The 13,237-nt window shown below is 38.8% G+C and overlaps 1 protein-coding gene across 3 annotated transcripts in view; it reads left to right on the top strand.

Moving 5' to 3' along the window:
- dnah9 (dynein, axonemal, heavy chain 9) overlaps positions 1 to 13,237 on the top strand; it is a 195,707-nt gene that overhangs the window by 129,497 nt on the left and 52,973 nt on the right. For all 3 annotated transcript variants that reach the window (XM_077551042.1, XM_077551043.1, XM_077551044.1), the window contains 5 exons: positions 1,846 to 1,965; positions 3,943 to 4,131; positions 4,256 to 4,491; positions 4,769 to 4,891; positions 8,204 to 8,408. In XM_077551042.1, coding sequence (XP_077407168.1) covers positions 1,846 to 1,965; positions 3,943 to 4,131; positions 4,256 to 4,491; positions 4,769 to 4,891; positions 8,204 to 8,408 — 873 coding nt within the window. The remainder of the gene's footprint in view (positions 1 to 1,845; positions 1,966 to 3,942; positions 4,132 to 4,255; positions 4,492 to 4,768; positions 4,892 to 8,203; positions 8,409 to 13,237) is intronic.

Below are 13,237 nucleotides of genomic sequence, written 5' to 3'. Positions count from 1 at the left end.
ATCTATTGAATTGGAAACTACAGGGGCCGGCTGGTGACTGACTGCCACAGTTTTAACTTCTAAAATGCCCAAATAAAAAAAACAAAAAAAACGTAGCCAAGGATAGAATCCAAGTCAGGTATCGCGCCTATTGGTGTTATACAAAATAAAATTCTCCACACTGATGGGCATCAGTAGCATCATAAACCTAAAGCTAACTAGCTGAGGAGACCTTCTACCTGAGGATTTTTTTTTTGCCAAACATGATGGTTTGATGGAAATGCTAACGACATTTTATTTATTTTTTTTTTTTTGGGAGATCTCAGTATTGATCATTTGACATGTCATCATCATTGTTCTCCCTTTTTTTTTTTTTTTGTATGTGTGTTTGTGCGTGTGTGTATGCGTGCGTGTGTGTGTGCGTGCGTGCGTGCGTGCGTGTGTGCGTGCGTGCGTGCGTGTGTGCGTGCGTGCGTGCGTGCGTGCGTGAGAAAGAAAAAAATAAATAAGAATTCCCATACCGTTCACCTAAACCGAACACTTCAAAATCCCAAAAAAAAAAAAGGAAATGCTAACGACAGAGGTTTGATACACTGCCAAGATGGGCTTCATTTAATTCGTACTGCTCAGCAGTTAATTTAATCCTTGTTTGCTGGATAATGCTCCCTACATAGCTACATCATACACATTAAATTCTCCATTAAAGAGACAGTACGCGCAACAGTGGGAAAATATTTCATTTTGATCCCAGTGCAAAAATTTGGATTTGATACTCACTCATTGGCGCACAGTCCTACTATGTTCCTAATAGAAAGTGCTTTCATGGCATCTTGTGGCATTTGGATGTCTTGGAAAGGGCTCAAAAATGTGAAAAGGGGAGTTTTTCAGCTAATAATTGAGGTTAGGTTGAACTGAAAAAAAATGTTAATAGTGGTAGGTGGGATTGTATTTAGAAAAAAAATCTAGTCTTCCTGTTCTTTAAATGTCTCAGGTGTGCGTTTTAACAGCATAGGTTGAAAAATTACTTGTGAAGCGTATGCATAAATATTCTTGATGCATGAACGTGGATGAACCCTGTAGATATACGAAGTAATAAGAATTGGATTCCACAGAAATCAAACAAAAACAGCTTGAGGCAATAAACTGAAGAAACAATTCACGAGATGAATTATTTTATCACGCTTTGAGTGACAGTTGACACATGAGCTCAGCCAGTAATTATATACTTCCCAGCATTTTATCAATACAAAGCTGGTGCGAGTGCTATTTAGGTTTTTGCTGTTCATTAATCAAAACTCAATCCATCAGCCTAAAAACCCCTATTGATAATAGCAGCTGTAAATAATTGTTTCTCAGTGGCGCTTGACATTCACCACCTCATAGCGCCAGAGAGCCCCAGCAGAGCGTGAAGCTCTGGGCGGCCTGGGATGCTGCGGCAGTGTCTGCTGCTTGCGTCAAATCCTGCAGAGTTTACAGTGACGGTTGTTAATAAGATCCAGCATGACTTCTGTTTGTCATTTCTCAGCCCCCTGTCAGATCATTTGGGCTAAAAAGTGAGTACAGAGGGAATAAGCAATCCTCAAACTAATCTCCTGAACCAGTGTGCCTACGCCGAATAATCCTGTTTGTCCTTGTACTAATTGCCTCCACGTGACAAATAAATCCATCGCGGACAGAATGATGAATTTTACCCAACTTTTCACACGCTCCCTTGCTTGTGTCACTTACAGACTCTTATGTCCATGCTGTACTTTTAACAACTGACAATGATTGTTCTTTGTGTGTGTGTGTGTGTGTGTGTGTGTGTGTGCGTGTGTGTGTGTGTGTGTGTGTGTGTGTATGTATGTGTGTTTGATGGTGTACCAGCATCTTAATGAGAACCTGGCCAAGCTTACAGCAAAGTTTGAGAAAGCCACTGCAGACAAACTGAAGTGCCAACAGGAAGCAGAATCGACCGCACACACTATTTCCCTGGCAAATCGCCTGGTGAGCATATTCGTTTTGCCCAATGCATTAGTCCAACACAGCTCTGCACAATAAGGATGCAAATGTATACAATCAGTAAATATGTGTGGATGTGGGGAAATTGGAAGCCCTATTTCAGGTTTAGGCTTTGTTTTCAGTGTTACCGCTTCTTCCTTAAACTTATCAGCAGGTTATAAAAAGATTGCACATTTTAAGTATTGCTGTCCTAGTGTTATTAAAAATCGGTGCAGTGAAAGGGGATATGACACAAAGTACAATATTTTGGGGGCGTTGCAATTTTTCAACAGCATAAATACTGTTGTTACTGTGTTTTTGGTTGGTCATGTGGTATTTGTGTTGTTAGTCTGTTATTTGTCCCTTGTGATGCCGGTGTTGTCAGTTGCTATACAGTTGCAATGATCCTGCCCTGTATTTGTTCCTTGTGATGATGATGATGTTGTCAGTTGCTCCAAGGTTGCAATGGTCCTGCCCTGTATGTGTCCATTGAGATGGTGTTGTCAGTTGCTATGCAGCTGCAATGGTCCTGCCCCGTATCTGTGTTTTGATTATGTTGTCAGCTGCTACGCAGTTGCAATAGTCCTGCCATGCATTTCTCCCTTGTGATTATGGCGTTGCCAGTTGCTATGCAGTTGCAATGGCCCTGCCCTGTATGTGTCCATTGAGATGGTGTGGTCAGTTGCTATGCAGCTTCAATGGTCCTGCCCTGTATCTGTGTGATGATTATGTTGTCAACTGCTATGCAGTTGCAATGGTCCTGCCCTGTTTTTGTTGCTTAACATGATGATGTTGTCAGTTGCTCCGACGTTGCAATGGTCCTGCCCTGTATTTCTCCCTTGTGATGAGGATGTTGTCAGTTGCTTTACAGTTGCAATGGTCATGTGCTGTATGTGTCCCTTTGTGATGATGATTTTTTTCAGTTGCTTTGGTCCTCAATTTGTCACTCATAAGCCCTGTAGTTCTGTATTTGCCAGTTTTGTTTTGTTATATATGCCCTTATTCTGTCATATAGAGTGAAGCATGGTCCAAGCTGGAGTTACTGAGTGACACTTTTGTCAGTCTGTCAAGGTTTCTTCCATGCACTCTGCAACCTGAGGTTTCTTAGCCAAGGTTTTTTCATCAAGTTCTTTGTTTGAATCCATCTGCATCCAGCCCTGCTCTTTGTTGTTACTTTGTATTTTGTATAGAAAGGGGTTCTGATTTTTAGCTTTCGCATCTTGTCTGCTTTTGGGTCCAAATTCTGCACCTCACGTTATAAACAAAAAAAGAAGAGTCACAGCAGTAACATGTAGTAGTACTCTTTTTTTTTTGCTCATTCTTCCTCTGTCCTCATCCCTCATTTTTTTACATACAATATGCCACACTATCCTACACAAACTTGTATTAATCCTTATGCATACAAACAAGATAGTACGTACGTATGCTGTCTCCTTCTCAAATGCAAATCCATATGTTTGGTATCTCTCTCACTCATACGCATATATGTAATTCTGCTGACTGGAACAAAACAAACAAGAGGACTGTTGACGCTGTTAATCTAAATTATTATTTGCTAGCAGAATGGCCGACAGCTGCAATAATAGGAGAATGTTTTTCTTGTCTTGCAGTCAGTCGCGAATATCAATGCAAATGTTACCAACATGCTGAAGTGTGCAGTGTTTCTGTGATGTATGCGAGAGAAGTTACTGTGACGCCCAAGGGCAGCGTCACTTAAGTTTGGAAAAGCCAGGATATTAAGTTGAATACTGTTGATCCCTGGAGGAGAATGGCATCACTGCTGCAGTAAAGAGTAAAGGTGTTGTTACATGAGCAGAGAGGCAGTAAAGGATATAACAGCCTATTAAAAGTGGACCTGAAGGTGGCAAACTTGTTTGTGAGGAGATTTTTCTCTCTTTCTTATGTCGTAGGGCCCACAGATGAATTTATATCTGAAATTACTGGAAACCTGGGAATATTGTCACAATGCGTCTTGCATTTCAGGTTGGGGGCCTCACGTCAGAGAACGTACGCTGGGCAGACGCTATTGAAAGTTTCAGAAAACAGGAAAGGACTCTGTGTGGTGATGTCCTCCTTATCACCGCTTTCATCTCCTACCTGGGGTTCTTCACCAAACGTTACAGGTCGCAGCTAATGGCTGAATGCTGGAGGCCTTTTCTTAGTCAGCTGACGGTGGGTAGCTTTATTTGTGTGGTTGGCTGTCACTCAAACAACAAAGCACAACCTTAATAAGTCTCAAAAATGTTCGCTGCAGTACTTTCACTATTTCTGGTATACTCTGATATTTTGTTTAAAGGTTCCCATACAAATAACACCTGGATTAGACCCACTAACCATGCTAACGGATGACGCTGACATTGCCACATGGCAGAATGAGGGACTACCTGCTGACAGGATGTCCACTGAGAATGCCACCATTCTTACTTCCTGTCAGCGCTGGCCCCTCATGGTGGACCCTCAGCTGCAGGGCATCAAGTGGATTAAGACCAAATACGGTGAACATCTGCATGTCATCCGCATGGGACAGAGAGGGTGAGTTGCTCTGCTGAAATGAGGAAGCTTTTTTTTTTAAGCTGTTTTACCTTGCTAGTCATTTTTGAGGGGGGCGGCATGGATCATTGGTAGAGTGGTGGTCTTGCAACCCAGAGGTTGTGGGTTTGATCTTGTGCCATTATGATCATGTTGAAGTATTCTTGAGCAAGATACTGAACCCCCAGTTGCTCCAGATGCTGGTTCATCCGTAGGTGAATGAATAGTTGAATGTAAAGCGCTAAATAAATCAAGTACCATTAACCATTTATTTTAAAAGGTACCTGGACGCCATAGAGAGAGCACTGACACAGGGTGAAGTGGTGCTGATAGAGAATTTGGAAGAAAATATGGATCCTGTTCTTGGCCCTCTACTGGGAAGAGAGACCATTAAGAAGGGCAGGTGAGATAACTTCATTAAAACATCAAATATTCCATAGCATGCTAGTTTTATGTGAAACGTGCTTGACGGTTTTTTCTTTTTTCTTTTTTTTTTTTCTGGAGTAGTGATAGGCCAATATGTCTTTTCAAGGCCAATACCAATTATTAGTAGTCATGGGGGCCAATAATCGATACTTGGAGCCATTATTCATTTGCAGTAAAAGAGAACAAATAAAAAAAAATACTTTGGTGAAATGCCATTAAGAATGTTTGTTAAAACAACTTTTCATTTTTTCAACATGTTGAAGATTTTTCTTTTAATTTGAAACATAGAGAATAGACAGCTTGTTCTATAATTGTAACAGAAAGTGCAGATCATCAGCATGTCTACTAAACAAGTAATTAGCTCCCTAACGTTTATACAGTAAATAAAGTTATATACATGATTTATGTTAAAATATGGCTTATTTTTGTTTTAATTCATTGATATGTGTTAGCATCATAAAGTTAAGTTAAAATTAAAATAAACAAATCAATAAAAAGTTCTGTAACGTTAACCCAGTTATAAATTGATCTCATTGTTCTGAGTGGCGAATGCTTGCAAACGTAAAGAATGTTTAATTTTCTTTGCAAAGATGTTCGTAGACGGTGAAAAACTCTCTGAACATCTCCAAAATTTCGTTGCGACAAGAAAAACTAAAAAGTAAAAACTATCTGCATCACCTTTTACAAAACATGATGAAAACCCAAAATTCTCTTTATCGGCCTTCAGATTTGTAAAAAATGCCCATGCCAGGTAATGGCGCAGATAATCAGTCGGGCCAATCGGTCTTAAATTTTCTACTTTTAAGGACAATGTTTATCACACATACCGTATCAGCAGTGACCCCCACGCCTCCCCCACCAAGTATAGCTGTCTCGTGCTCTAGCTGTACGCTACTCGTTAAAGGGAAAGTCAACCCCGCAAAGAAATTCTTGTCAATAATTTGTTCTATACGGTATTTTGATTAATGTTGCGTTTGTCGAATATAAGTTAAGCAGCAAAATCCAGCTGTTTTTATCAATATCAGAAGGCGGCCATTTTGCCACTTGCTGTGGAGTAAAAATGACATCACAGTTGCTCAGGTCTCAGGTACCAACCAATCACAGCTCACCTTCAGAAAACAGGTAAGCTATGATTGGTTGGTGCCTGAGCCCTGAGCAACTGTGATGTCTTCTTCAGTCAACGAGTGGCAAAATGGCCGCCCTCTGACATGGGTAAAAACGGCTGTATTTTGCTGCACAACTCATATTCCACAATGTAATATTAATCAGAATGACATGTTTAAACCAGTGAGGTCATAAATAACATAATATTGTCAATAAATGTTTGACATCTTTAACCAAAGCAGCTCCGCTTCTAGCTAATGGATGTCAAGGCTAGCAGAAACTAGCATGGTGTAAACACAACTGCTAGTTGCCTTTAAACAGCCTTGTATTCATAGCATATCCACAGTCATCTGGATGCTTGTGGTCCACCAGGGAAATGCTAACTTCTAAAATATCTGGCTCTGCCCCAGCAACAGGGGACTAAGTGATTCAAAATGAAAATTGCACCTTCCTTGGTGCCAAGATGCTTCTGTAATAATACTTGCTTCCAACATGGCAAATAAATTCCACGTATTATAAGCATCAATATCACAAAGGGAGATTGAGGACGAACTAAATTTGCATTGGGAATATGAAGAAGCCACGTTAACCTAAATTTAAACATAAAGTAGCGCATCAATAAGTTTTTATTTATTAATGGTTAAGTGACACTTAATCTCTACTGTAGTCTAACTGGAAAGCACTGTCGAGTAACCAGCTACGATCGGTAAATTGGGAAATTTGCAATCCCAACCTGGTAGTTAAGAATATTAGAACTTTTGGTAACACTTCAAGTTATGGAAGAAGATTAGGGCCAGTGAAGAGAGAGGAAAAAAAAAAGGTTTGGCAGGATTCTCACTTTAATCTCAGAATGCTCACTTTAAAGTGAGAATTCGCACTTCGCAGAATTCTGACTCAAATGAGAATTCTGACTCAATTTTAATCTCAGAATTCTGACTTTATTCTCGCTTTAAAGTCAGATGTCTGAGATTAAAGTGAGAATTCTGACTTTAAAGTTCTGAGATTAAAGTGAGAATTCTTACTTTAAAGTGAGAATTCTCAGAATAGTCCGAATCCTCCCAAACTTTTTTTTCTCTCTTCACTGGCCCTAATCCTCCTCCGTATCAAGTCGAAAAGAGCATAACAGTAAAAAAAAAGAAAAAAGTACATGCATTACTAACTACGGTTCCGAGAAAAAAACTAGCAAATTTGCCACTTCATAAAGTCACAAAAAAAATACACGTCGCGTACTACTTGGATGTTTGTGTCAATATTTTACAGTCGGGTTTTTAAATAGGGATATAGTAATTGCTGTAGCAGAGATTAACCATATCATGTTAAGCATTCACACTTTGAAGCGTTGGGTACTGCCAGCAACAAAGACGTCGCTCTGCGAAAATCCACAGCCTGAGGATCAAGCATTTAAGTTAATTTATTAAAATGTATATTTACTTGTATATTTATGTTTCCAGAATTCATATACGCATTCATACATTTTTGTATTTTTTGGACATGTAGCTAAATTGATGTGTTGAATCTGCTGCTTTCCGTCATTCACTTGCATTCACCTAAGGTATTCTAGCTTCTGAATGGTTAGTATTAGTCAGCTGATTGGGGATCAGGAAGTGTTGTCGCTCTCGCTGCCGTGTATGACGAGTAAAGGTTAAATTAAGAATGAATCTGTCTCGATCCTGTCTTTTCAGACAAACAGTGTCACAATAACCACCAATGAATCCTCACATTAGACTATAGCTACGTGTGTTTCTCGTAAATTTCAGAGTTTTTTTTTTTTTGCAAATTTCCCACTTTGTAAAGTGGCAAATTTGCAAGTTTTTTGGGGGAATATTACACACACACACCGGAATGAAAAAAATGGTCTAATGGCCTAATACGCCGTCGTAAGTATGCACAATGGCGTATTGGGCCACATATATATATATTTTTTCATAGTGGGGTAAATTTGCGAGAAAAAAACTCGCCCCTCTGAAAAAAAAAATCGATACTATACATGGCCCTAATACGCCGTCGTATTTAACTGCTTGCTTATTCTTTTTTCATCTACTGGGTCGTAAAATATAATGTTGCTTGCCCTATTGTTTAAATGTCAAGGATATGACCATTTTAAAAGGAATTGAAATGAGACAAGTCACATTTCATATCAGTCTTTCACAATCTTTAACTTACCAGACCTCACTTTATTAAACAGGTATATAAAGGTTGGCGACAAGGAGTGTGAGTACAACCCAGGCTTCCGCCTCATTCTGCACACCAAATTTGCCAATCCTCATTATCAGCCGGAGCTGCAGGCCCAGTGCACTTTGATAAATTTCACGGTGACAAGAGATGGGTTGGAGGACCAGTTATTGGCAGCTGTGGTTAGCATGGAGAGACCTGACCTGGAGGAGCTGAAGGTGAGGATGCCAATGAGAAAAGCACTGTCTGATCAAACCACCTGCCTGTAAAGTGGAGTTCACGACAGGCACTGATATGTGAAATGTCAGAGCCACAAAAGAGTGTTGAGACATGAAAGTGGTACCTGTCACAGCAAACCAGGCGCTATCACGCAACTAAAAACATTCCAAAATGGCATCGTTTTGCTCCTCTCCAATAATGCTGTCTGCTCTGTGGCCATGAAAAGAAACATTTGGTGAGGGGGATTTTCTTAAAGCAGACAGTAGCACTCATGCTCATTATTGCCCATCTTTACACCAATTTATCAACAAAGAAACAGTATATCAGATAAAGCATCACAAGAGGCTACAGGTCCAGTCTCTTTGAATGTTCAACTTTCAGATGGTGCCTTTGATTAATGTCTTACAAAGTAGTTGTGTGATAATTATTGAGACATGAGTCTCTTGCTTAGGGAGATTGCTGCTGTTTTATTTGATGCTGGTCGACTTGTGTGCGTGTGTTTTTGTGTGTGTGTGTGTGAGATGGATCAAATGCGAGCATAGCTAATTAATTCAGTGCTGCATAACTTTTAAAACTAAGTTTGTTTTTTAGGAGTGAATTAATACAGCCAAATATTAGGATATTAAAATTAGCCTATTTTAAATGAGCAGTTATTTTGTCACATACTAGGTTGAAAGCATTATTCACATTGTAATACTATCACTCAAGCAACCCCCTTCGCTCCCGGCTGTTTTACTGGATTTTAACTGATTTTGCAAGGCCCACAGAATATTGTGTTCTATTGCTCTAAAAACACCTACCAAAAGAAAGATTAGAGTCTCTTCTTTCATCATGAAAAAAAAAGTTATTTGTATCTGTTTGTGTCTTGCACCAATTAGCATTAGATTATAGCTAAGTTTTATTATTATTCACAAATCTGTTGAAAACACTGGGGAAAATAACTTGTTGCAACATGGTCCTGGTCATACTCTGCTGCCACCTGCTGGCCGTTTTTTTGTAATAACTACCATTGCTTTAAGTGACCTCTTCAGGTCAGAAGTCTTCTGTATGCTCTAGCATAAAAAAAAAAACATTAAAAAACGTATAAATATGTTTTTAGGGCCATGGCAATATTTAAACTAGAACGTGTTCATTCGTTTTTGGGAGCAAAAACAACAAAAATCATATTGACCTTTCGCACGTGACGTCACAGCCCTCGTGGGAACGCCCCCTACGGGACGCTGGACGGCAAAAGAGCCACTTGCCTGTATTGTAACCATTGAATCTCGTACAGTGTTAAGTCCTTTATCTAATCGATTATCTTATAAAATGGTCAATCTTGCTTTGCGGGTCGGTTGTACAGACAGACAAAGGAGTAAACCAAATGTTGCTTTTTATCGCATGCCTACTAATGAAGACAAAAGACGTCAGAAAGGACTGGTACCCCACAAAGTATTCACGGATTTGCAGCGATAATTTTTTGCGAGGTTAGTAGATAAATGTTCATACATTTTACTTGTAAACGTACACTCTAACAAAGATTGTAACAGAGGTGTCGAATTGCGTGTTTCAAATCACATTAACGAGGCAGATACTTATTATCCACTCCAACTGCATGAACACACGGCCTAGTTTTAAAATGTACCTTCTTCAAAACTATTAAGTGCATTTGACTGTTTAATAATGGGGGATTTCGTCTTTGTGCTTGGAGTTTTTTACTCTGGAGCTGGAGTCATATTCATGAAATTACTGCATAGCTTGCCACTACAATAGTCATTTATTCCATGCTAGTAAACATAATAACATGACATCATCACAGTGTTTCAATATAGAACGGACTGTGTAAAAATAAGTCAGTTAGCATGATAAACAAGTTTTACCTTTGCATTACGAGGTATATTGTCCCCCGGTGTGAGCGTAGCATCTCGTCCCAGAGACTCAGCCAGCGACAAGCTTTTGAATCCGGTGTAAGGAGAAAAGACGGCATTGGCTAAATAATGATAAAGGTCGTGCGCTGTAAATTCTGGCAAAGTTGCCGATTTGATTAACTTGGTAAAAACAGCAGGCAACAGAACGTAAAGGGCTGTTTTCAAACTAGCGATCTCCAACTAAAGTAAATATTGCGTTCTATGAGTCTCGACTAAATGTGCAATTCCGACTGACAGGCGAACTTTGGTTGTAGTAGATTCCATAGCTCTATGGGCAATAATAACCTTTCATTTGTAAAATAGCAGTCGCTAAGTCACTAAGTTGCTCCGGGTCACGTCCACTTCCATTCAACAATCATTTCCTTCCACCGTCAGTCATAGGGCAGTCATGTGATCACGTGACGTTGGTGCAAATGGTCAATGGGTGTATATTACATAGAGGGACCATCTTGTGCAGTTCTGTGCAAAGAGCTGTTTGTGAGATTCTCCAATTTATGATATGGGCTGAATCCAAACCAAAAGTCCTATTTTAACAAAAACAACAGCAAAAATAAATAAATAAATAAAAAGCAGATCAATGAAAAAAAAATGAAAACGAAAGTAAGGCAATGTTGAGGTAGCAGGAAGGTAGCAATCCTTTGCACGGGCTTGGTCAATAGGGAGGAAGTTATGAAGAAAGAGTATCGGTCCAGAGAAGGAGGGTCAATCCTCCAACACAACAGGAAGGCTCACTAATATGATCCAATTGTTTATAAAGAAATGATCCAACATTTATTCTTAAAATAAAACAAATTGCAGCATTCAGAGCTCTTGTGTCAAATCTTTTAACTTGAGATGTTTTCTAGTAATACATTTGATTATACTTCTTCAAAATGAGTAAAGATAATTGAAGGTGCATCTTCTTGTAGATGTGAAAGCCCTTATTATGCACCCTTTTACAACAAGGAGGATAACACTGCGGTTCCACTCAGCTGATAACGAGCTGTACCTTTTAAGCTGTCATTGCTGGTGTACTTTTGAGGTTTAATGAGCAACACATAGCCACAACGTCTACAGCATATTCCATGGATTGAATATAAACGCAAGTGATTAAGTGAGAATTCACTTGATCAAAGCTCCGGCACCTAATGATGCCTCACGCCTGCCTCATCAACAAATCTGCTCTTTTCATGTCAGTTTGTTTGAAAGGGATTGGCTGGTGGAGCTACGGTATCACGGCAATTAGACAAATCGCTGAAACACTTCCACGGTTCCACTGACAAGTGCGACAACTCTTGTCTTTGCTTATGACGTTTGTGGCTGAAATGTTGCAGGGATCTAAAGTCAATGTTGAACTCAAGTAAAGGGTTGGAAAGATTTGTGGTTGTTTACACGATAGTTTGTTTTCAACTAATACACAAAAACAAATAAAATCATCCATGCACACAACCTGAAGTAGGGCTGAACAATCAAATTCAAATCACAAAATAGTAAAATGCAATTTTCAAATCGTAAGGCTACAATTTTTAACAACTCTAATTGAAGTAGATAAACTGTCTTTCATATAAATTTGTATTAATTTACATTTATTAAAGCTTAAGCCTGACCTAAAAGTAGTGCTGTCAAGAGAATAAAAAAAATGAGATTAATTAATGATGACGTTTTTTTTAATCTTACCGAAAAATTGCTGAGAAAAGCCCTAGACCAGATTCCTATTTAAATTCATTGTTATTGTAACTTGTTTGGTCTTTTTTTCCAATTGTTGCTATATATATATATATATATATATATATATATATATATATATATATATATATATATATATATATATATATATATATATATACACACACAACGCAAAGTGCCAGGTAATATACAGTAATTAGTGATGGATGATTTGTAGCAAAATATCTGAAGAAGACTTTCTCAACATATAAATGTAATTTTATGTATATATATATATATATATATATATATATACACAACGCAAAGTGGCAGGTAATATACAGTAATTATTGATTACTAGACCTACAATTATATGTAAACAAAATATGTTTATGCAATACAACATATTTCTGTGCATACTATTGACATAAACGCAGTCGTTTTAATTTTTTTAAATGAATTATTAGTTCACCAGATGCCACTAAGGATCACTGAATGTCCCTTTAAGAAACAAACAAGAGGGTTAATTCTCTCGTTATTTGCCACGTTGAGGAAATGTTTGAGCACATTTATCAGCAAAGTGCTTGGTTTGTGCTTTCACGACAATCAGTGCAAAACGAGTTGAAGTTCCACTCACCATCAATAAAGTGACCGGTCAGTTGAGGTCCAGTCATCTTCGGTTATAGCAACAAAGTGGGGCGAATCCTCCACGAAAATATCAAGTTTGTTTTTCCTTTCACAGTCGTCATGTATCTTACTGATTTTAGTCGTCACTGTATTCCTGGCAAGGTGTTTTGCATGCTGGGTGATTGGACGCAGTTTGCGTCACCTCAACGAATCCCTTGTCTTCAACTATTTTTATCAGCCTGTAGCTCATCACTATCCACTTGGCAAGAACATGTGTTCTTGAGTTTAGTTGGGCAAACCACTCCGCTGCGGCTCGCTACATTAGCGTCTTCGTTGCTATCGCTAGTTGTGGCTGCAGTCGCAACTTGGTGCTTTACAATTATGTGTTTGCTAAACTTGAGCTGCTTCTGTGGTCAGAAAACCCCCTACAAAGACAGCTTATCATTCTACCTTTATTAGTGGTGCCGTTGGGGAGTTTTTCAATATTTCAATGTACCATTTATTAGACCAACAACTCTCACATTATCCTCCATTTCCCTCCAAAAAAGAGCGCATGCTCATTTACTACTTATTTAGTAGGGATGGGTAAATACAGATACCATGTTCTTCACTTATTGACCTTTTAGTGATTGTCAACTATTGACGTGACA

This window comes from Vanacampus margaritifer, chromosome 18 (genome assembly GCF_051991255.1).
Source record: "Vanacampus margaritifer isolate UIUO_Vmar chromosome 18, RoL_Vmar_1.0, whole genome shotgun sequence".
NCBI classification, from domain to species: Eukaryota; Metazoa; Chordata; class Actinopteri; order Syngnathiformes; family Syngnathidae; genus Vanacampus; species Vanacampus margaritifer.
Note: the sequence above shows the minus strand (reverse complement) of the source record. Positions and strands in the feature narration are given on the sequence as shown.